Below are 25882 nucleotides of genomic sequence, written 5' to 3'. Positions count from 1 at the left end.
CGCTTTTTAAGCGGATGGGGTTTCTGTTTTTCAGGGTCCCCAAACAGACCCGAAGGACAGAAGTGTGAACCTAGCGTCAGTGTCTTGTTATGTGCCGTTATATATAAGGTTAAAGTCCGATACAGCATAATATCTTGTAGGATAATGCTAGAGCGTGAACAGAGGAGAGTTAGTTTTAGGGTTTAGATTAGAAATTGTGAATAGACTTGTCTGAAAAGATGTGTCTTCAGGATGTGCTTGCAGCTGTAAAAATTGGGATTCAATCTGATTGTCTGGGGAGAATGAATGAATTGAACAGGGAGCACAGGTTGGGTGATAGAGATGAGGGAGTAAATATAAGGAGGTGCAGCAATATGGAGAGCCTTGTGGATGAGGGTGATAACTTTATATTGTATTCTGTAATGAACAGGCAGCCAATGTAGTGACTGGCACAGACCAGAGGCATCGCTGTAGCGTCTAGACCAGACCTGGGCAAAGTCCAGCACCCGGGCCATATCCGGCCATCTGACTGATTCAGTCCGGCCCTCACAGCTTTGACTAGGGAGGCGTGTCTAGGGGGGCGTGTCTTAGTGCCGGTAGAAGATAGAGACATGTGAGTGTGTCATAAGGTACTCAAAGATGTAAGGGTCGAGAGTGTGTGTCTGTCTATATGTGTTTGTCTGTATGTGTGTCTATATGTGTCTGTCTGTCTGTATGTGTGTGTTTGTATGTGTGTCTATATGTGTCTGTCTGTCTATATGTGTGTCTGTATGTGTGTGTGTCTGTATGTGTGTGTGTGTGTCTGTATGTGTGTGTGTCTGTATGTGTGTGTCTGTATGTATGTGTATGTATGTGTGTGTCTGTATGTATGTGTCTGTATGTGTGTGTCTGTATGTGTGTGTCTATATGTGTGTGTCTATATGTGTGTCTGTATGTGTGTGTGTCTGTATGTGTGTGTGTCTATATGTGTCTATATGTATGTGTGTGTCTGTATGTGTGTGTCTGTATGTATGTGTGTGTCTGTATGTGTGTTTGTCTATATGTGTCTGTCTGTCTGTCTGTCTGTCTGTGTGTCTCAGTAACCTAGGGGCAGTGATGGAAGGGGAATGTTATACTAGGGCAGAGATGGCAGATGGAGGGGGGACATGAAACTGGGGGAGAGATGGAGGGGGGGACATGAAACTGGGGGAGAGATGGAGGGGGAACATGAAACTGGGGGAGAGATGGAGGGGGAACATGAAACTGGGGGAGAGATGGAGGGGGGACATGAAACTGGGGGAGAGATGGAGGGGGGCATGAAACTGGGGGTAGATGAAGAGGGCACTTAGACTGAGGGGACATTAAACCATAGAGGAAGCTGTAGGGGGACCTGTCTGCCCCCAGTTTAATGTCACCCTCCAGCTACCCCTACGGTTTAATGTCTGCTTCCCGATTTTAATGACCCCCTCTAGTTGCCCCCAGTTTCATGTCCTGCTCCAGCTGTCAATTTATTGCCCCCCTCCAACTACCCCCACTGTTTAATGTCCCCTCTAGTTTCCACCAGTGGGGCACCAGGAGAGGGACTTAATACTGTGGGGCAGTTGGAAGGGAACATTATAATGTGGGGGCATATAGTGTACGGGTGACTGTAGGAGGATTATACTTTGTGGGGGCACATGCAAAGATGATTGGGAATGGGCAGAGTCAACATAGAAGTGGGTGGAGCTAAATTTGCCATGGTACGGCCCTCTAGCATAGTTTCAATTTCTTATGCGGCCCCATGGCAAAATTAATTGCCCACCCCTGGTCTAGACTGATAGATGAGCCTGGCCGCTGCATTCAGAATAGATTGTAGAGCGTTTAGTAAGGGGAAGATCAATTAGAAGGGAGTTACAGTAGTTAAGGCAAGAATTGAATCAGAGCGACAATAAGTGTCTTTGATGTATCTCTGGTAAGTAAAGGGCATATTCTGGAGATATTTTTGAGATGGAGGTGACATGAACGTGCAAGTGATTGGATATGAGAGGTGAAAGAAAGGTCTGAGTCAAACACAACCCCGAAGCAGCGGGCATACTGACTCAGAGTTATGGTAAGGCCAGAGACTAAAATGGACATATCAGTGTTAGGTTTGTTAGGTGGTGGAAAAAGTAGCTCAGTCTTTGAGAAACTCAGTTTCAACTTAAACGAAAACATATTTGAGACAGCAGAGAGACATTCACTGGTGTTCTGTATTAGTGCAGGGGTAATGTCATGGAATGAGATATATAGTTGGGTGTTGACAGCCTAAAGATGGTACTGGAAGCCTAATCTGGTGATGGTTTGTTCAATAGGGGCACTATAGTGAAAGATGTGCAGGGGACCTAGGACTGAGCCCTGACGATCCCCAAGGGGAAGAGAGGAAGAGACAGAGCCCACAACTGATATACTGAAAGTGCGGCCTGAGAGATATAAGAGGAACCAAGAGAGCGCAGTGTCTGCAAGGCCGACTGAGCGGAGCATAGTGAGGAGGAGTTGGTGGTCTACAATATCAAATACTGCTGAAAGATCCAGATTCTGCTTATTCTACCTGAATACTGATATTGATCAAAAATACAAAATGGGTGTGAGATTTCAAGAAACACATATAATACCATAAGTACAAATACAGATGTACAATAGCTTCCTTATGGGGCTATTATATGTGCTGTTTTTATACACTAATGAAGATCAGCAGAACTGATCAAAAATGCAAACATGAGGGGATGTAAGAAACACACAAGTTAACACAAGGAAAAACACATTTTTAGGAAAGAATTTTACAATGTGATTATTTATTGATCGGATTACTAGTGGCTGAGTTTACAATGGAGAAGGATTCTGATATCTGTAAGTAACTATGTAATGCAAATGTAAAATGATATCGGATGTTTTATTTCACGTATACCAGCTTCTGACCCTTAGTGCTCCATTATATAAACATGAAGACCCCGGCCGTAATAAACCTGTTTCCTATCATATTAGTCATCAGGGACAACAGAAGAAGGTACTTGGGCTAAGGAGAAGTGGCTGAGTAAGCAATTACCGTACAAACTGCATTATAACATATTCACTTATCGATTGTTACAATGTCTTAGCCATCTCCTGCATTCAAGTGTCTGCCCGCTTCTCAACCATGATGGGAGAAAGCTCTGAAATTCAGTGAAGCTTCATCTAGATTGCAGCTAAAATACAGTTGTGCCATATTTACAGACAATTAGCACAATATATATATATCAATGGAAGTGGTGCAACTGTTCTGTATTATGCCAACATCACACAAAAATACTGGTTCATGGCTTACTGCTTAAATGTTTTTTTTTTTACAGACATATTTATTAACAAATATCAATATCAAATTATCAAAGCCTATATATTTTCTCATTTCAATTAAAGATATAGTAAAAGGCTAGTATTCAATCTCACCGTCTATTAAGTTGCTCCATTTGCTGAATAGAGTTTGATCTCTGTAGGATCTGTGGTGCTGGAGGAGCGGTGGGACGTTGCCATGTTGTTGTACGATTTACATGATCAACATAAAATATTCTACCATGACTGTCAATTCGCGCTTCCCAATCTGAAATGGGAAAATATACAAATTGCAATAGAGAGCAATTTCCCAGTAAAACTAGTTAATGTAAACTTTTCATTTTCTAAGGATTTTGTTGCAAAGAAAAAAAAACATTACAGTGTTCCAATATATTAAAGGTGTTGTCCAGGATTTTCCAAAATTTAGCCAAGAAATCACCTCTTCAACCCCTTGTTGCCCTGGTGGCCCCACTCATCTGTTTTCATTCCATTTGTTCGTTTCATTACATCCTGCAATGGTGACATCATATACACAATTTATGTGACTGCTGTAGCAAATCACTAGCCTCAGCGAACAGAAGTCATATTTGCAGTCACATGAACCATGTATGTGATGTCAGTGCACAGAACAGACAACAAGAGCATCAGCACTGAGGCTAGTGAACGGCTGCTACAGTCACATGAACCATGTATATGATGTCATCAGTGCACAGAGCAGACAACCAGAGCATCACCACTGAGACCAGTGAAGGGCTGCTACAGTCACATGAACCATGTATGTGATGTCATCAGTGCACAGAGCAGACAACCAGAGCATCACCACTGAGGCCAGTGAACGGCTGCTACAGTTATATGAACTATGTATGTGATGTCATCAGTGCACAGAGCAGACAACCAGAGCATCACCACTGAGGCCAGTGAACGGCTGCTACAGTTATATGAACTATGTATGTGATGTCATCAGTGCACAGAGCAGACAACCAGAGCATCACCACTGAGGCCAGTGAACGGCTGCTACAGTCACATGAACCATGTATCTGATGTCATCAGTGCACAGAGCAGACAGCCAGAGCATCACCACTGAGACCAGTGAATGGCTGCTACAGTCACATGAACCATGTATGTGATGTCATCAGTGCACAGAGCAGACAACCAGAACATCACCACTGAGGCCAGTGAACGGCTGGTACAGTTACATGAACTATGTATGTGATGTCATCAGTGCATAGAGCAGACAACCAGAGCATCAGCACTGGAGCATCAGAGGACTGAAGAGGCGAGTATAAGTTTTTATTTTACTCCATTCACTACTCTTGACTACATTATTGTAAATCCCATAAAACCCATTTAAAGAGGTTGTCTGTTATGTCAGGGAAAAGGTTTGATTTTACAATCCTGGAGAATCTTTTTATGTGTTAACTTTTTGTCTGCCTTCATAAATGTTGGCTAGATATTACTAAGTCATGACAGATAGCATCATAAGAGTATTGACGGCATCTCAGTGAAACATCAGAACACACCTGAAGCTGAATACTGAGAAATATTGGTTTATTAGGTCAGTTAGGGTTATTTTTTGTTCACTGTCTAAAGCTACAGGCACATGAACGAGTGCTACTACGGATCTGTGAAAAAATGGCACGTACTGAACATGGATGATACCCATCTCTCATCCTTGCCCTCCATATACCCACTGATTTCCTTCAGTGAGCCCAGGCTACAAAACAGACAGGAATAGGGCTTGTTCCGAGTTCTGCCCCAGGCTCATGAAGGGTGTGTAACATCTCTGCCTGTTCAGGTCACTGCACCACTCTTTGTTCGCGTGCTGCGGCGCAGGAGGCGTGTGCAGTTTGGTTCTTTGCTTAAAGTTTTTGGTTGCACTGTGTGAACATGGCTCTAGCTTTGTGTTTGATTTTCCACCACGCCCATCTCCTTCACCTTCATTTCTCTCTGCTCCTCTAATGGTTAATCTGGCCTTGCCCTGTGATTGACAGCCTGCCTTCCTGTCAACCGCAGGGGAGGGTTCTTCCTCCCTATTTAATCTTGGCTCTCATTCACACCAGTGCTTGCTATTGCCTTGTGCGTACTTGCTTTTTGCTGTCACTATTTTTGCTTGCATTCTAATACTTGACCTCTGGCTTTCCCTACTGACTATTCTTTGGACTCCGTTTTGGCACTGCATCGCTCGACTGTTTACTGACCCTTGGTTATCTGACCTCCCTTTGTTGTTGTCTGTCTTGTCTGCGTTTTGTGTATCACATATACAGGAAGCGACCATCTTCGTGGTTGCTGCCTATTACGTAGGATAGGGCCTGGCAATAGGAAGGGACAGTTGGGGGCTTCAGTTTAGGGATCACTGTCTCTTGTGTACTGTCCCAGGGTTTTCAACAGCTACTGGGGAATTGCTGTCCTAGCAATCCCCTAACAGGGTGTTAGGACTGTGCGGCAACTGCGGCCGAGGGGTCGGGTCGCAGCCCGTCTCTCTGCGGTAGCGTATTGCCGCCTGTCACTCCCTCCTTGTGCCGGCAGTCAGGTTTAGCAAGGGTTAAACCCTCTTGCAGCCGGAGGGTGTGGTCAGGCTGTGATTGACAGTCGTGTCGACCAATCACCTCCGCCTTGGGCAGCTGGCTGGGCCAAAAGTGGACCGCCCTTTCCCTTTATAAAGAGGGAGGTTCCTCAGCCCGCTGCCCTAATGTCAATTCACAAATGCACTGCGTGTGCTCAGGATAGCTAGCTAGTTAGAAACTTTGTTAGGCAGTATTGCAGTTCAGGTAGAACTCTATTTCCTATAAAAGGAAAAAAAAACTTTAGTTGTTAGCTGCTTGGTGTGCCTCAGGAAGCCACTGTGTGCACACTAGCTAATTGTGGGCAGTCTAGCACAGGAGTGCTGTCTAGACTGAGTCCTTGTACAGCTGCTCGGACCTACACAGGGCGCCGTGATTGTACAGAGCGAACTAGGGTGTGTAGAGGGCTGGCAGTGGCGTCTAACTGTCAGACCCTGTTCACACCAGGGCGCTTCTGTGGTCCAGAGCCCAGCGGGCTCCTTAGGGTTTCATTTGTTTTGTTTTTTTAATAAACCCAGCAAACCATAACAGTACATTAGGGCCAGAGCCCCACCGCATAATGGATTCCCATTCTCATTTGGCGAATCTGGTGAGCAGCCTGAATACTCACCTGGCCACAGTAGAGCGTCTGCTGCAGCAGTCTCCACCTGCAGCCTCCACTGACATTTCCACACTGTCACAAAATTTAGTTCATGCTATGGTTCAACTAGTGGGTAATCTGCCGACTCCTGCGGCTTTACCGTGTCCTCTCTTACCCCCGGAACGGTATGCAGGTGATCCGAGCGGTTGTAGGGGATTTATTCACCAGTGCACCACATATATTGAGGCATGTCCCAGCCTCTTCCCTGAAGAAAAAGCTAAGGTGGCCTTTGTAGTGTCGCTGCTTACCGGAAGAGCTTTGGCCTGGGTCACCCCCTTGAAGGAACGGGGCGCGGCAGAGTTGGCTACGCTAACCTCTCTGCTTGAAGCGCTTCGTTTGGTGTTTCATGGCCCAGTGCCCCAGTCCACCTATGCATCTCAGCTCTTGCGGTTGCGACAAGGCCAAAACTCGGTCACAAATTTTGCCATCGAGTTTCGAACCTTAGCTTCTGAACTGGATTGGCCAGACAAAGTTTTATTAGCAATTTTTCGGGAAGGTTTGTCCTCACACATAAAGGATGAATTAGCAGGCAGGGAACCATCTGCCTCTCTCGCCTCCCTTATCAATACGGCAACACGTGTTGATATACAATTATCTGATAGAAGAGTGGAGCGGGAGGTTGAAAATAACCTAGGGCCCCAGGAAGGGGGGGGGTCTCTAAGCCCTTTGTTGCCCTGCCAGTTGAGGGGTCCACAGAACCCATGGACACCTCTCAAGTTTCCTCTTCTGGTGGCAGCAGAAGAAGGAAAGCTAAGGGGGTGGTCTGTTTCCGCTGTAAACAACCAGGGCACATTGCCCCTCAATGCTCTAAACCACCGGGAAACGAATCTGTCCAGTACCCATCAAGGGGGGGTTACTGGGCACATTAAAACCCCTTACTCGTATCCGGTTCCCAGTAGCCCTTAGGCTCGAGAACGGGTGGGTCAATACTAGGGCATTTGTTGATTCTGGGGCCATGGGGAACTTTATTTCAGAAAAATTCACCCAGGAACATGCCATTCCTATGAGGGCGCTTGAGACCCCCATTGACATAACGGTGGTCGACGGGTCACAAATCCACTCACGGATCTATTTTGAGACTCCGCCTATATTTCTACAAAGCGGAGCACTACATACCGAGCAGCTCTCCTTTCACATTATGGAGGGTTTAGCTGATGCGGTATTGTTAGGTCTCCCCTGGCTTCGCTGGCACTCTCCAGTTATAGACTGGAGGCAGGGGGAGATCATTAGGTGGAGTCCGGAGTGCCAGGAGAGATGTATGATACCAGTACAGCCAGCCTTCTCTCCAGTGTTGCCTCCAGAACTGGAAGGCTTGCCCCCCCAATATGCAGGGTTTGCAGACGTTTTTCTTAAAAAGCAGCTGAAACTCTGCCAGAACACAGGTCTTATGACTGTGCCATAGATCTGTTGCCAGGGGCTACGCCACCTCAGGGCAGGGTTTACCCTCTCTCCCTTCCCGAGATTCAGGCGATGTCTGATTATATTAAGGAGAGTCTTGAAAGGGAGGGGATTCATACGAAAATCCTCGTCTCCCGCAGGCGCGGGCTTCTTCTTTGTGGAGAACAAGGATGGCTCCCTTCGCCCGTGCATAGATTACCGTGGTCTAAATGCCATCACAGTGAAGAATAGGTACCCCCTGCCCCTCATTGCTGAACTATTTGATCGGTTCAAGGGGGCCACCATTTTTACCAAGTTGGACCTACGGGGGGCGTAGAATCTGATACGTATACGCAAGGGGGATGAATGGAAGACCGCATTCAACACCAGGGATGGTCATTACGAATACCTAGTCAAGCCTTTCGGCCTGGCCAATGCCCCAGCAGTTTTCCAGTCATTTGTAAATGACATCTTCCGTGATCTCCTGCAGACCTCAGTGGTGGTATACTTGGATGATATTCTTATTTTTTCATCTAATATGACTGACCACCGGCGAACAGTGCACATGGTCCTCTCGCACCTGCGTAACAATCGGCTTTACGCAAAATTAGAAAAATGTTTGTTTGAGCAGGAGAGACTGCCATTTCTGGGGTACATTGTGTCAGGTGAAGGTCTCCAGATGGATCCTCAGAAGCATGAGGCAATCCTCAAATGGCCGAAGCCTCAAACTCTAAAGGCAGTTCAGAGGTTCTTGGGCTTCGCCAACTATTACAGACAGTTCATTCCACACTTCTCCACACTAGTAGCCCCACTTTCGGCTCTCACCAAAAAGGGAGCTAACCCCAATAATTGGACTCCCGCAGTAGAACAGGCGTTCTCCATGCTAAAGCAGCGATTTGTAGAAGCGCCCGTTTTACACCGATCAGACGTGTCTAGACCTTTCTGTCTGGAGGTGGACGCGTCTTCCGTGGGAGCGGGGGCTATGCTGTTCCAGAGGAACAGCGTTGGGAAAAAGGTCACGTGCCTTCTTTTCCAGACTCTTTTCCTCAGCAGAGAGGAATTATTCAATTGGTGACCGTGAACTCCTAGCAATAAAATTGGCGTTAGAGGAGTGGCGCCATCTCCTGGAGGGGGCTGCACATCCTGTGCACATTTTCACGGATTACAAAAACCTAACCTATATTCAGTCTGCACAGAGACTGAATGCTCGCCAGGCGCGATGGGCACTTTTCTTTTCTCGCTTTAATTTTGTGTTACATTATGTACCTGGGGAGAAAAATTTGATGCAGATGCTCTGTCCCGCTCCTTTGTCAAACCTGATGAGGAGGAATCTGAGGCCAGACTAATCATTCCCTCTTAAAAACAACTGGTGGTCAACCCAGTGAATCTAACTCGGGTTCCACCTGGGAAGACTCTGGTTCTTCTCTTACAGCGACAAGAAGTGTTGTCGTGGGGACATGCGTCCCGTGTCGGTGGACATTTTGGTCTCCAGCGCACCACGAATTTGATCTCCCGGCACTACTATTGGCCCTCTCTTTCTAAAGATGTGCAGGCCTTTGTGCGAGCTTGTGACATTTGCACTCGCAACAAGCCCTCACCCCAGCATCCAGCTGGCTTATTGCACCCTCTCCCTATACCGGAATCACCTTGGCAAATCGTGGGTATGGATTTTGTCACAGACCTGCCAACGTCATCGGGCAGGAAGGTAATTTGGGTGGTGACGGATCATTTTACCAAAATAACTATCTTAGTGGCATTACCAGGGCTGCCTTCTGCCAAGGAGTTGGCACGTCTTTTTATTAGGCATGTCTTTCGGATTCACGGAATGCCAGAAAAGATAGTTTCTGATCGAGGGTCGCAGTTCACAGCACATTTTTGGAGGGCACTGTGCCAGTTGATGCGCATGGAGTTATGCCTGTCGTCATCCTACATCCCCAGTCTAATGGGCTGGTGGAGAGGATGAACCAGACTATGGAGACCTACTTGCACCACTTTGTCTCCTCCCGCCATGACGATTGGGTGCAGCTGTTGCCATGGGCAGAGTTTGCACTTAACAATGCGGTGGCTGACTCCACAGAGAAAACATTCTTTATGCTGTATGGTCATCATCCGCGCATCCCTCTGCCCATCCCAGTGATCTCTGACGTGCCGGCTGTGGCCGATTGGGCCGCGCGTGCCAGAGAGGTGTGGGATCAGGCGCAGGCCTCCATGAGTCGGGCCAAGGACAGAATGAGGGCGACAGCTAACGTTAGACGTAGGCCTGGGACGGAATTGTCCTCGGGGGATCATGTCTGGCTCTCTCCCCGCCATCTCCGTCTCCGGGTTCCTTCACTACGGTTTGCTCCGCGGTTTGTAGGTCCGTTTAAAGTCCTGTCCCAAGTAAATCAGGTGACATACAAACTGCAGCTACCCAGGTCTTGGTGAATCAACAACTCCTTCCATATCTCTCTCCTGAAACCTCTGGTCTTAACACAGTATTCTAGGCACCTTCCGGAGGAGTCGGAATCACCTCAGGATGACTTTGAGGTCAAAGAGATAATGGATGCCAAGACTATTCGTGGTAGGCTGTTTTACCTGATTGACTGGGCAGGTTATGGTCCAGAGGACCGCACTTGGGAACCTGCGGATCAGGTTCACGCTCCACGACTTGTGGCGCAATTTGAACGGGAACGGAGACGCATGGCGTCGATGCGCCGTGGAGGGGACGGTAGTGTTAGGACTGTGTGGCAACTGCGGCCGAGGGGTCGGGTCGCAGCCCGTCTCTCTGCGGTAGCGTATTGCCGCCTGTCACTCCCTCCTTGTGCCGGCAGTCAGGTTTAGCAAGGGTTAAACCCTCTTGCAGCCGGAGGGTGTGGTCAGGCTGTGACTGACAGTCGTGTCGAACAATCACCTCCGTCTTGGGCAGCTGGCTGGGCCGAAAGTGGACCGCCCTTTCCCTTTATAAAGAGGGAGGTTCCTCAGCCTGCTGCCCTAATGTCAATTCACAAATGCACTGCGTGTGCTCAGGATAGCTAGCTAGCTAGTTAGAAACTTTGTTAGGCAGTATTGCAGTTCAGGTAGAACGCTATTTCCTATAAAAGGAAAAAAAAACTTTAGTTGTTAGCTGCTTGGTGTGCCTCAGGAAGCCACTGTGTGCACACTAGCTAATTGTGGGCAGTCTAGCACAGGAGTGCTGTCTAGACTGAGTCCTTGTACAGCTGCTCGGACCTACACAGGGCGCCGTGATTGTACAGAGCGAACTAGGGTGTGTAGAGGGCTGGCAGTGGCGTCTAACTGTCAGACCCTGTTCACAGCAGGGCGCTTCTGTGGTCCAGAGCCCAGCGGGCTCCTTAGGGTTTCATTTGTTTGTTTTTTTTAATAAACCCAGCAAACCATAACACAGGGTATGAATATGGGGCCATAGAAAATAATGCGTGCATGGAGCCTAAGAAAATTCTGAATTCCACTTCCAGTTTTTTTGGTCAGACATTTCTTAGCTCAAGATGACATAGCAAGTATAGCTTACCCAGGGTAGACTGAGTAGCAAAACCTGTGGAAAACATTAGATCTGCTATATTGGTCGTCACCCAGCTTTTCCATATAAGGATAACACAATGCGTTGTAATTGCAGGAACTGTTATTGTTTACTAACAACAGCTAATAAACATAAAATAATTCAACAACACAGAAAAATAAAATAAAAAAAATATAATCAATTAGGTTAGCAGTCATTGTATGTAATGTCTTAACCAGGGGTGAACCTACCTCTTTCGCCGCCAGAGGCGAACTACAGAAAGCCGCCCCCCCCCCCCCCGGGAGGAGGGGGCGGAGTGAAGGGGCGTGGTGGAGCGAAGGGGGCGGGGCTTAGCGTCGTTCGCAGGAAGAGAGCAGGCACGGAGAAGACCTGCTCTCTGCCTGAGCGTGAGGGGAGGCTGCTGGAGCAGCGCTGCTCCAGTGGCCTCCCCAAACCACTGCTCGGTGCTAAGCCAGTCCAGGATAGCTTGTCCTGGACTGGCTTAGTTAATCAAAAATGCCACCCTCCCTGGGGTCCTGACATAGCGCCGCCTGAAGCGCTTGCTTCAGGTCGCCTCATGGGAGGTGCGGCGCTGGTCTTAACAGTGCTAACAATGACCAAGCACAGCTGAAATGTGTGTCAGAAGTGGTGTCCCCCATGGAGGAGTTCGCTCAACATGGCTATGTCTATTGTTCATCTTTTGATTAAATATATCTATATGTATGGGCTATCTGATTCCATAGTGACTTTATGCATTACCATGCATATTGGACATAAAAAGGTGGACTCCTACTTACATACTCCTGTATAGAGCGTACAGTTTTTTACGTTGTATTTACAACACACTATATGTCCATGATACCGTATATTTATATTAAACTATGGTTTGCCTATAACCTTGTACATATATAATTGAGAGTCTGGCACTCCTTGCATATATTTATTGGTCTATGTATTTGGTATGCAAGTCTATGCAAACATGTATTGTGGTCTGTTTGCAGTGACCAAATTCTGTAAGGGTCTGACACCCAGATACTGTCTGCCTTGTCCTATGTAGTATTTTGTGCTGCAATCTTTTAACTGCTTTGATAATAATAAAACATATTTTTAAAGATTTGTTGTACTTTGAGTGTCTGGCCCATATCTCCCCTGACCCCCATCGGTTGTTTATAGAGTATTTTGTGGCGCCAGCATGCTAGTGCTAAGGGGGGTTACTCCAGTGTTGAAGACAATTTGATCCAAATTTGGTCTGTGTAAACTTGAAGCTCTTCACATATCTCATGTTATGTTTTGGTATTTCTAACACTAACAAAGACTTACTAGGTGGTAAAGCTTCATCTATTCTCTGGTATCTGCTGACATCTTGTCGCACTGAAGGAAGTGACCGCAATGGTTGATGGCCATTCACCTGGGAACCTGCAGCACAACAGAATATTAAATATTTACTTGAGAAAGGAGCCTAGACATTCCGAAACGTTGTAATCTGTCATCATTATTAGTTAGCCATTAAAAAGGTATCAACTACTGAAGACTATCAAGTTTTTAGTTTTTTTTATATAACAAAATATTAAAAAAGATTTCCCATAAGGAAGTAAAGGGTTTCTGATTTAATTTGTTAAACAAAGTTGCCCACACTTATCATATCAAGTAGTATGTGCAATGTCCATGCATAGTTCAATATGTAGTGTTCCACCGAATCTGGCTCATGATTATTTACATCTCTATATTGTTCTGATATTTTGGAATCTAGTAGTTGTCTGGTCTTGTTACTGCTGAATTAAACCTCTTTGTACTGCAGCCAATTTTTTCAATTTTTCATTTTCATTTTGTTTTAATTTGCGACTCTATGCCTTCTGATAGCCATAACTTTTTTATTGTTCCATTCACAGAGCCGTGTGAGCACTTACATTTTGTGGAAAAAATTCTACTTTGTAATGGCACAATTTAATATTCCATATGATGTACTGGGAAGCTGGAAAAAAAATTCAGAATTGGGAGGAAGTAGAGAAAAACTGAGTTTATATGACTTTGATACAGAATTTATTTTTTATGGCATTCACTCTGCAGCCAAAATAACGTGTCCACTGTATCCAGTCGGCATGACTCCAGGGATACCAATCAACTTGGCAAAAAAAAATAATAATAATTTCTTGGAGTCGCTAAATTTTGACACTTGTGACTTTGTTGCTGCACCTTTTTAAAACTTTTTTTAAAAAATGTCTACTGAAATTGCGATGCATAGTACTTGCCATCATTTGTTTTTGTACAGACACTTAAACTTGAAATGGGGCAGGCTTTGTCAGATCATGTGATTCAAGTGAAAAGAAGAAGTCTTAATTTCACATAGTAACTGAATAAAGTATTACTAACTGAGTTAGTGTATATACTCTACATTGAGGGAATAGTTAGACATTGGAAGAAATAAGTTTACTGGAGTGTTGCATCATTTTCTGATGACCTATATCCTTTCTGGAACTTGATTATTTAACAAAACGGTGATATAAAATATTGTCTCAATTAATTTCAAAGGAAAATTGCTTACCTGCTGTCGCACCTTCACTTTGCAAGGTAGTCTGTAAAATATCCCTTGCTGTTGCTCCACCAGGATCGTCATCCTGAGTCTGTTGTCTACTGGTAGTAGCTGTTTGTACGTTTCTTCTCTGCCAAATCTCTTCTGTCCCATCTCCTTCACATAACATTTCAGCTCCACTATGGTTTCCCTCTTTGTTTCTATTGATGGTCACAGATGGAAGGGAACATGGATTGCATAGGGAAGCCTGCACCTCTAAATCACCAGAAGGCCCAGACTCGAATACAGATGCCCCACAGCCCTCAAAATTTGCGTAAAGTGCAGGACTTTCTGAACTGTCTATAGATGAAGAACATGTACTTTGTGTAAAACTGCCAGAAGTAACATTGAAATTAAAAATAATATCTCTCGCCTCATTATTTGTCCTTCTCTCAATAGCTTCACATGCAGACTGTACATTAACTGGGCCACATGCTCCTAGTTCAGACCCTACCTGAGATGGTGTACACAACATAGGGTCAGATACATTTGTATCGATGTCACTTGTCCTGTTTTCAGTTCTTTCAAGCACCTCACCATTTACCTGTGAGGACTCCTGTACGCCCTCACAAATGCACAATGCAGTGTCTGTGTCAACAGATTTTGTACTGTCAACGTCCTCTCCAACTGCTCCCAACAATGGTTCTTCTGTACTTATAATCTGAACATTACCTTCTGTGGCTTCAGACGTTTGTGAATTCAGATGTGCATTTCCAGTACTGCTATGTTCCTCTTGACTTGAAGATATATTCAAATGACTGTCTTTTTTTGCATTAGTACTACAGTGTAATACAAGACCACCTTCTTCCAGTAATGGTGAATGACACATCATATCTTGCCGGAATTCATGATCTTCTTCATCTGAGTCAATGTGAAGCATTGCATTGAGTCTTGTATCAGTGGGAAAACTGCTCCTAAGCTTTGGTGAAGCTCCAAGTGGACGATCACAAGTGACAGAGGCAGTAGTACAATGTTTAGCATTATTATTGTTCTGTTCAAGTGCATCAAGATAATCATTAAGAGAATCTTGGCGATTTCGGATAGGTGACGTCCTGGAAGAAGTGCTAGCTGCCTCATTACAGACGGTCTCAGAAGTAATGCTTGATCTTACCCCATCAAGTAACGACTCTGAATGTAGAGGACCATTGGAATATGAAGGGGAATCATGACCTGCAGGGCTATCTTCATCATCAGAAGGTGTACCAAGATCTCCATTAATATTATTGGCTGCAAGCAGAGTGCCAACTGCCTCAGGAGATGCATCTATGAATTAATATGAAGGAAATATTACAGTTATTACATATGAAGTAAGGTTATTTATGTGACCACATTCTTCAGTTTAATGGTTAGGTTTCACATGATTTCTCACTTACCATTTTCCAACTAAAAAATTCTACATAAGTTTGTCCTGCAAAGTTACTTCTCCATTACATATGTATATAATATACATTAATTACATATTACATATACACATTAATTAATATACAAATAGGCTAGAGCCAACCTAAAATGCTTAGCAAATATGGCTAAACCAATGATGTCCCTAAGGCTGCAGTCACACTAGCGTTCAGAGACTCGGTCCCTCATTCCGCTTACAATATGCAAAGAGAAAAGGACTTTTCTCACTACCAATTTTTGGTGAAAGCCTGGCGGATAGGGTCCATAGGAATCTATGGATAGTCACTTTTTAAGTGGATAGGGTTTCGGTTTTTCAGTCCCCAACCAAGGGACCTGAACAACGGAAACCTGAACGCTAGTGTGAACCTAGCATACATGTGTTTCCAAGAAGCAGGTTCTTTCCACAATATAAAAACAAACTCTGATGTATTAACTTCTGAAGACGGCGTTGTTGTTTTAGTATCTATAAAACTGTAAGGACTAGAGATGAGCGAACACTGTTCGGATCAGCCGTTCCGAACAGCACGCTCCCATAGAAATGAATGGAAGCTCCTGGCACGTACACTTTGCCGGCGGCCGGTCGCCGTGCCCGGTGCTTCCATTCATTTCTATGGGAGCGTGCCGTTCGGATCGGCTGATCCGAACAGTGTTCGCTCATCTCTAGTAAGGACAATTTGGAACTGGGTCTAATGATTCAGTGACTAGAATGGGAATGCAGTGGTGTGCAATATATATGCATTGCATACATGAATATGAAGCAACATTCAGGGATGTTTTGCATGTTCATCAGATTTCCTTACCATCATGAATTGATGATGTTATTTCCACTTTAAACTGTAAATATCCGCTTACATGATCAGTTGGGAGTCTTCTGCCCAGATTATAACTCAGGACTTGGTCACTGAAAGTAGACAAAAAGGATCTCATATAGCTATGTGATCTTACCTTACCATTTACAACTATCTGACCAATAAAAATGTACAAGTTAAATCGACCTACTTCTGTTATTGTTTGTTCTACGTTGATGGAACGTCAAGTCATGGCTAAGCCTGCAAGAGCACCATACAAATTAACCAATAGCAGACTGTACTATCAAACTACTGTGTAGTGCTACAAAAAAACAAAATGAGTCCATAGCCTAAAAGGTTAAAAGTTAATTCAGAGTGCTCAATGCTAAAGGGGGCATCTCCATTCAGCAACAAAAAAAGATGATGGTAATTTTCAAACAAAAAGGTGATATATTAATTCAATAATCATTTTTTATTCTATTTACGTAACTAATGTTAGCAACATAATATTAGTTGTGGTTTCATTTTCATAGTTGTGACTATTATTTTTGCTTTAAGTAATATGTTGTCTACTTTTTTGCAGGGTGGAGCACTACATTTTATGTTGGAGTACTATGACTCTTAGTCACAATACAGAAGATCATCCCCAAGAATACTACAGGAAGACGGACCTACTAGAACTGGTAATGCTTCCTTATCTCTCCTAAACATGAACAGCAATGGTAGCTTTTACCCCTTGGCAAGTAAGGGACTTTGGGACCTGTGGAATCATTTTATAAACTTTAAACCACCTCTTGGAAAGATCTAGACATCTAAATTTCCATATTGTGTCAAAACTTCTGAGAAGTTGCTAGAACAATGACATCAAGTATGTTAAACTACACATGGGTGTAGCTGGCAGTTAACTCGGAGTCAGTATTAAAATTACAATATGGTACCCAAAATGGTCCAATCCTGTTCAGTGAAGAGTAACACATTGTAAATGGCGTACTGTACTATAGTCGCAACTTTTACTTGTGGTATATCACAAGTACCTAAATTTACCATTTAAGGACTTGTAACTTGACGGTTTGTCATCTTTGACACTCATAATTGGATATGGCTCAGATTTCCCCCTTAGAACTATTTTCTGTACACACTTGTATATTAAGTTACAGTTGTATATTAACGACCTGTTATTCTATTTACTGGTTTTGTTCCAATATTCCATTACTGTACCTCCCTAGATGACTTTTTTAGTATAACCTCAGCTGTTACAGATTCTCACTTTGTTGGCATACAATGCATGTGCTTATGCTTGGTAAAGGCCAGAGCTGTGGAGTTGGAGTTGGGGGATATCGGTCAGTTCTGGAAATGGAATGTAGTAATGTGCCAACGCCAAATAAAGAAAAAAAAATATACTATTACTACATAAATAATTTTTAATTATTTAAAGAAATTTAGGAAAGTTTAGAAATTTCAGTCATATTCTGTAAATATATATTATTTTATTACATGTTCTAATGATTATAGATGATTAATAATGTATGCTAATTATTAGATATGAGTCATTTATGAAGTAAGAACGTGGTAAAAGTTTGGCTTACCGGTTCCGCAGCCTTTATAATGATAGTCATGCAGAAACATTACATTATATATGGCCATCTTAACACAAGCATTCAATAAGTCATTGGCAGCTATTAAGCTGGTCATATACATAGATTAATATGAATTTTACAATACATGCTTGAGTTTGGCAGCAGCTTAGTCAGTGACCTCTTATAACTGAAGTATACTTATAAAGTCTGCCAATCTTAGTGTACATGTCTGTTGAAGTCAGAGGATATAGTAGAACCAGTTCCATACAGCGGATATACGTGAACAGCTATTACACGTCAAGTTTCAGGTTATCCACTGTAGGACTCTATAAACCACGACCCAAAATATCTATAAAACAATGTTTGACATAAAAAAACATGCAGTCCATCAATTGGTTTCCTTCATAGCTTGGCAGGTTTGACTCTTTTCTGATATTATTATTAACCCTTCATAAGTATTCAAATATTTGGTACTGTCCAGTACTGAAATTTGTAAGTAATAGATTATTCAACACTGTATTTCATGTGGCTACATTTTTATTAATGGGCTATTCCCATCACAGAAAGTAATGGCATATTTCTAGGATCTGAAGCTGATGTAAGGGGTCACAGCACGGCTTTAGCTCCGTGTCCACTGCAATATTTCTTTCTCACTGGTGCACACGATTAACTTGTATGGATCATCACTGCTGCTTCCTTCATATCTTTCCTTTTTCATATTCAATGTTACACTGTATTCATTGTAATATAAAAAACAAAAAACTTGAGAGTCTTCAGTAGATGATACTTTTTTTAATGGCTAACTCATAATGATGACAGAATATAACGTTCCGAAGCTCTTTGGCTTCTTCTTCAGATATAACTAAGAACAATTTCTGAAGACTGCATAATTATGTACAACAGGACATATAGGGATAGGATTTCAGGAGGGAGGGGGATGAGGAGAAGAGGCTTATTACTATATACAAGTAAACAATTCACAGGTCCCAGGTTCTTATCTTTATGCCTGTCTTAGTTCTCCAAATGTTCCACTGAAAATCTATATGTTGGAGAGACCGGTCAGAAGCTCAGAATGAGAATGAACCCACATCGCCATGCAATTAGAGAACAGAGAATGGACCTTCCTGTGCCAAAACATTTCTGCAATGAAGATCATAATATCACCAATGACATGAAAATTTTGATTTTAAGAGGGAATTTTAAATCAAGGAAACAGAGACGGATTCATGAATACAAGAGCATGACTCTATTTAACACTCTGGAGAATGGAATGAATGTCTCACATGGGTTCATGTCATGCTATAGAAATCACTGAACTAAGACAGCCATAAAGATAAGAAACCTGGGACCTGTGAATTGTTTACATGTATATACTAATAAGCCTCTTCTCCTCATCCCCCTCCCTCCTGAAATCCTATCCCTATGTGTCCTGTTGTACATAAATATGCAGCCTTCAGAAATTGTTCTTAGTTATATCTGAAGAAGAAGCCAAAGAGCTTCGAAACATTATATTCTGTCATCATTATGAGTTAGCCATTAAAAAAGGTATCATCTACTGAAGACTCAAGTTTTTTATATATATATTTCATACCCACTGGCTAACACGGTACAAAAACAAACATTTTCTTCTGTATTTATTGTATAAAGGTACTATAAAACATACGGGGCACATACTGAACCAAGATGCAATTTTTTTCTACACTCTGACTTACTGTATTAGAATAACAAAGGTGTCACCATTTTAGGTTCACATGTGGCAAACTCATCTACAATCCTTAAACATAGATCATTCACCCTATTGCAATAGGCATCATATTTTGTGAAATTCTGAAATGTTTAATCGGAATTGGTTAGCTGTTTAAGCAAAACTACATTAGTTGACCAGTAGCATGAAAATTGGCTACAAGAAACAATCAGTTGCTCACAAGAGCATGAGATACTGAACTATTGGCCATTGGGCCACCAGACATTGGACAATTGGCCACAAAGCAACTAAGGAGTGGGTACTTAAGACTTCACTCTTGCCCGTTAGGCCATAAGGGCTGCATACTTTCCAACAGCTCAAACCAGGTCTCTGGAGTAGGAATGTCAGAAGGGAGTGGACACAGGCCCTACAAGTGAAATCTATAAAAACAAAATTAAAAAAAAACAGTGTGGGCACAATGGACTCTATCCCAATGAGTCATGTGGAAGATGGTTAAATCCTGCTTGGATATAAGTAAGTAGACATTATCACAATGAGTCAACAGGGAGGACTCCCAATATGAGTGTGGTTAGAAGTAACAATGAAAATTCTGCTCTGAAAAATCACTTAAATGTAGAAAAGCATGTGCTTTTTGCAAGGAACTGAACAGAGTGCCAAGATGCTGTGGCTACTTCCTCTCAATGTTATTGTATGTCCTCCTGCATAACTATGCACATCACTATATTCACTCACATATAGACTTTGCCAGCAGAAAATATATAGACTACAAAGACAAAGTGATTTTCAGGAATAAAATATATCTGAACATACAAATCTTCAAGAGTTACAAAAAAAGCAAAGTGTACATAAATCATTTTTTTTTTTTTGCATAGTGTTCCACATTAGAAAACAGTGTTAATGAGATCCTGAAATGCTTGTGAAAGCAGACAGATCTCTGGATGCTTCTGTAAATCCATTAACATGTGGATATGAGTGGACACAAAAGGCACAGTCAATGGCTTTTCAGGTCTGGTCACTTTCTTTTACTCCTTTGTACTACAAGAGTATACTCCTGGCACAGCTAAAAGCTTTTGTGCTCCAATGAGTTCTTGCAAGTTCTTAATCACAAGTATACAGACATTTCTTGAATCAGAAAAAATAGAGGCCAGATGGTGTCAGCGTGACTTTTTACAAGAATACTGAAAGACGCTCACAAATATGATAAAAGTAACAATGTGTTCAAGATAGTCAGATCCAAGTGCTCCTCTCCTCATACTGTAACTAGTGGATCCCAAAGCTAACAAGAGTAGGTTCAGTACTGTAATATGAAGGATTCTTTTACTAGCCACATATACTACATTTTCAGCCATGAAGCAATAGTTTTATTTGGATTTAGCAAGGATAAAATGTGAACATGGACTTTTATGGTGACAGAATGATGGATGCAGATGAAGCTCCCTCCGTCTGCATTTACTGTCCTGCACGAAAAGCTGGGTAACTCCTTTAAGGTAAATTTGCACATTCCGGTATAAGAATTTAAAATCTTATAACTTAATATTGAAATCTTAGTGATAGGAAAGGTCATTATTTGGTGTTAAAAATGCTGGGGTCAGTTTAGAGTGGAAAAAACATTTGACAGGTTCTCTTTAAATAGGAGCTTTCATGTCCTTGGGCACATGTGGTTTTATATACCCCTAGTAAGCCGGCAGTGCGCTGAATTCAGTGCACTATCAGTTTTCCCGTTATGTGCCCCAGGGTAAGAGATATCAGTGCATTTACCGATATCTCTTAACTGTCAGAAGGGCGTTCCTGACAGTCTAGCTGGGAATGCCGCTCCTGACAGTAGTGTCCGTAGCGGTATACTGTCAGAGGGGGCGCACTTTCGGCTTCCTAGCGGTATATATAACCGCATGTGCCCGAGGACATGCAAGGTCCTCTTTAAGGCCGGCGCCCCACATTGCAAAAAACAAAAAACACTACAAACAATCTACAGTGGATGTGATTCTGGCTAATCCCCTACACACATTGCAGAACAAAAATCCTGAGCAGAAAAGCTGTGTTTTCAAAAACGCATGCGTTTTGAAAATCGCAGCATGTCAAATATACCCTGCGGAAATGCTGTTTTTTTTCCCATATAGGTATAATAAGGGCAGAATATCCACAGAGAAAAGCTCTGCATAATTGCAAAGAAAAATGTTACTGATAAAAAACAAAATGCGTCTCTTCTATGATTTTTTCCGCTGCGTTTTTTTTGTTACACTTCCTAAGTGGGGCCTTAGCCTAAAGCTCAGTTTACAGCAGTTTGGTTCTGCCATAGGAACAAAAGTACAGACTAAAAAACTAATATAATAGCAGATGCAGACAGAGAACATTCTGTCTCTCACATTCATCGCGTAATGTAAAAAAACTGAATCTTTGTTCCATCTTGTCTGTTATTATTTTAGAAAGCAGATATGATGTGAACATAGCCTAATGCTGTATAAATCGCTCAGAAATCTTTCTGCTTATTTTTGCAGTCATTTTTTACCAAAGAATGATCTTAAAATTAAAAAAAAAGATGGAATTGCAGGGGATTTTTATGTTTTTCTTCCCATGCACAAACAAAACCTATACATTGTTTGTAGCCGCAAAATACCTGGTCTTCACAATGTTAATTTATCGTCACTCCATAGGGAGAGACCACCATTTAGGTGTATGGAGTCTTATTAAGCCATGAGCGCTCCACTGTGCAAAGGAACATGGGAAGAATATGCAAATCTGACTTCCATGATGTAATTAGGATGCCAGTGCCTCAAGTATGCACACCAATAGAGGGCACTGACTGAGAATGTGCAAGTCTATCTTCCATGATGTAATTAGGAAGACAGAGTCTCAGTCAAGAGGGAGCACCCTCTATTGGATGTCTTGATTGAGACTGTCTTCCTAATTACATCATGGAAGATAGACTTGCACATACTCAGTCAGCGCCCTCTATTGGTGTGCATACTTGAGGCACTGGCATCCTAATTACATCATAGAAGTCAGATTTGCATATTTTTCCAATGTTAATTTAATGAACATTTAATACATTACTAGTTTAAGGCTACAATGATCATTGAAAGCTTAGCATGTAAAAAGGCACCAGAATTTTTTTTTTTTTACTTTTTATTTTACCTTACATTTACTTCGCCGATTCGGATTCGCCGATCAGAATCCGATCTTTTCCAATGCCAATTGTTCAACCCCAGTGGAGACTACACAGGGATCAGGTATAACAGAAATATTTCTACCTCTTCAGTGTTTTTAACTCACTCCTAGTTTTTGCACAAAATCACTGATGACAATCACTGACCAAACACTGACTGTGTGAAAGCAGCCTTATGCTGGGTTCACACCAGCGTCTGGTCTCTGTTCTCAGGTTTCCGTCTTCTGCATGTCTTCTGCATGTTGTGCCGAGTCCGGCCGTGAGTGCTGGTGAGCGTTTTGATGCTCTCCGCAGCGAAACCGTTTTTTTTAGACTGGACACAGATTACTGCATGTCCAACTCTGAGTCCGGTTTACAAAAAAACGGTTTGCCACGGAGAGCATAAAACGCTCACCGACGCTCACGGCCGGACACTTTTCAAACCCATTCAAATGAATGGGTTTGAAAGATTCCGACAGGTTTCAGTCTCCTGCCCTATTTTGTGCAAGAAACGGAAACCTGCAGAACAGAGACCGGGCGCAGATGTGAATGAGCCCTTAGCTGTAGTGACAGTATCCAACTGCTGTACAGGTAAAGGAGCTTTCTGCTTCTGACTGTGAATGGTGTACATGACAAGCACTCATACAGATGTCCAGTCCAGCGGATAACTGTCAGTCCCCCACTGGTCATGTATTTATGGCCTATCTTGAAGATAGACATAAACAGCTTAACCCCGACAACCCTTTTAGGTACAATATGTAGCTTAAAGTTCAAGGGAACTGATGCAAAGGTATTGCTTGAAATCCCCTTCTCAATGCAAAGGTTCTGCTAAGCCTTTTTATTTAGTAAGCCATTGTAATAATTGTATGGCTGCCCAGTTGTCTATGATCAGGTAGCGAGAGGATCAGGAGTGTTCTGCCCGATCAGAATAACGCCAAGTTCATACTAGTGTCCAGCTCAGTGTTGTTTGGCTCCGTATGGAAACCCAAAAGATGGAGAGCCTGACCATTTAAAAAACTGTTACGCATGGACCATAGACTATAAAAGTCTTCCTTGTAGGAATTCTCTCAGCCAATTTTATGCAAAATCAATGACAAAGTCTCCAACAAAGAATCCAATGCAGATGTGAACCTAGCCTTAGTATAATAAGGGGGATCTACAGACCCATCACAACTACAACCCCCATAGCTGAACCACTAAATTTATGTTTGATTTAAATTACACTTTTAAATGTGTAGGTAAGGAAACAAATATCCCTAATTAATATTTCATACTGATGACCTGATATCCTATATATTAGGTAATGGAATAGATCTTTAGTAAAATCAGGTCCATTTGCTTGGAAAATATAGTTTGTAACTATTTAATGCATCATATTCAAAGCGTTGTGGTCAATGACTGCAGATCAGACTGCTCCTGTGTTATAAGTGGTGTACCCCAGGGTTCAATGCTGGGTCCTCTGTTATAAGTGCTGTACCCCAGGATTCAGTGTAGGACTGGAAAAAAAAAATACACATGCAGCTAGGCACATAATATGCAGGTATATTCGATACAACAAAGCTAAACGGTGTCAAAGACAGAACTACCATTCAATAAAATATGATGTTTATTTTAAAAATTCATTAAAAAAATTACACAGACATAAACAACAATGATATACAAAAAAGAGGGAACCAATACTTCCAACCACATAACACATGGCAAGGCTAGATCAAAGAATATATATAAACAGCTAAATTATACAAAGCCTTACCATGCGTCTACGACACCCGACGCGCATTTCGCTCTCCCTGCCGAAACCTTTGTGGCGAAACACCCCCCCCCTCCTTCCCGTACTTGTCTGTGGACAAGTACTATCAGTAGGGGAGGGAGGCGTTCCTCCCCACTCTCACAGTACAGCACTATAGGCGCTATTGTAAAGAAGGGCATTCCTGACTGACTGTCAGAAACACCCTTTTGGCAGTGAAGAGCTACAGTACCGGGACAGATAGCTCTTCACCGGGGGCACAGAACATGAAAGCCGATAGTGCGCTAAATTCAGTGCGCTGTCGGCTTTGTAGTGGTGTATAAAACTGCCTGTGCCCCAGGAGGTGAAAGGTCCTCTTTAAATAAACATAATCTTTTATTGAATTCTGATTTATTGAGTTCTGTCTTTGACGTCGTTTAGCTCTCCCGCATGTTGCTGTGAGACATTTTTGGGAGCGTTTTTAAAATTTTAATGTGACTGCAAGTGACTGTGAATGTGAAAAACAGGAGCTGTCACAGCAGCAACAGTTTAAAAAAAGGCTTAGATGCCATGTAACAGCAAAAGAGCATTGATGCTTATGGAGATACACAGGATGCTTATTTCCTTCTCTCATTCCTTCAGTAAGATACATCCTCTGGGAATCCTCATACCTAGGTGTAAATCTATGTTAGATCCTTGCTGCCATAAATGTTTGGCGTTATACACCCCACTAAAATGGAGTACATCATAATGTATTTTGTAAGGATGATGGACACACCCACACCTGCCCACTTACTTAAAAGTGTAGAAGGGGCTCTATCATTGGGAAAAGTCATTTTTAGCTAAACACATCCTTGCATAGCCTTTAGAAAGTCTATTCCACACCTACCTTTTTTATGTAAATCGCCTTAGTAGTTTTTGAATAAGTCTGTTTTTATTCGTATGTTAATGAGCTTCCACCATGCACTGGAAGTGTCTGTGATCACAGTCTGTTCTATGTGTATGTACAGCAGAGATGAGTCATCAGCACAGCAGCCTCTGCTATACATACACAATAGAAAATAGCAGAGAGGGTGCACGATGAGACTTCCGGGAGCATGGAGGAGGCTAAATACCATATGAATAAAAACAGACTTATTCAAAAACTACTGAGGCAATTTACATACAAAAGGTATGTGTGGAATAGCCTTTCTAAAGGCCATGCAAGTATGTGCTTAGCTAAAAATGACTTTTCTCAATGAAAGAGCCCCTTTAATGCTGTTGCAACTACCTTAGTTGCAAGTGGCATTAAATTGTTACAAATGACCAATTTGCAACTATTTTATGTCAAAAACCAGTGTAAAAGATTCCCCCAAGATTAAACATTTACCCAATAGCATGTCTTTCCAAAAGCCTCTGCACGGGAATAGTCAGTTTTCCAAGAAACCTTTTGATGATAGGGCGACTTTTGGCAAATTTATCTTTCAGTTCAACTTCCAGAACATCCGTCAGAAGAGCAACAAACGAATATTTCTAAATAAAAAAAAAAGCAAAACCTGTTAATAGAAGTAAACATTCAACAGGAGTAACGTACAATAGTAATATTTCTTTAATCTGGTATCATTGGGACCAGAGATGCACCAGG

At 42.6% G+C, this 25882-nt stretch overlaps 1 protein-coding gene across 2 annotated transcripts in view; it reads right to left on the bottom strand.

The window, feature by feature from the left end:
* Positions 1-25882, bottom strand: part of HECW2 (HECT, C2 and WW domain containing E3 ubiquitin protein ligase 2) — a 166644-nt gene that overhangs the window by 51474 nt on the left and 89288 nt on the right. For both annotated transcript variants that reach the window (XM_075285106.1, XM_075285108.1), the window contains 5 exons: positions 25628-25770; positions 16121-16221; positions 13896-15185; positions 12674-12769; positions 3400-3550 (listed from right to left, as the gene is read on the bottom strand). In XM_075285106.1, coding sequence (XP_075141207.1) covers positions 3400-3550; positions 12674-12769; positions 13896-15185; positions 16121-16221; positions 25628-25770 — 1781 coding nt within the window. The remainder of the gene's footprint in view (positions 1-3399; positions 3551-12673; positions 12770-13895; positions 15186-16120; positions 16222-25627; positions 25771-25882) is intronic.

Source organism: Leptodactylus fuscus, chromosome 8 (genome assembly GCF_031893055.1).
Source record: "Leptodactylus fuscus isolate aLepFus1 chromosome 8, aLepFus1.hap2, whole genome shotgun sequence".
NCBI lineage: Eukaryota > Metazoa > Chordata > Amphibia > Anura > Leptodactylidae > Leptodactylus > Leptodactylus fuscus.
The sequence above is the reverse complement of the archived record's forward strand: the minus strand, read 5'-3'. Positions and strand labels throughout refer to the sequence as shown.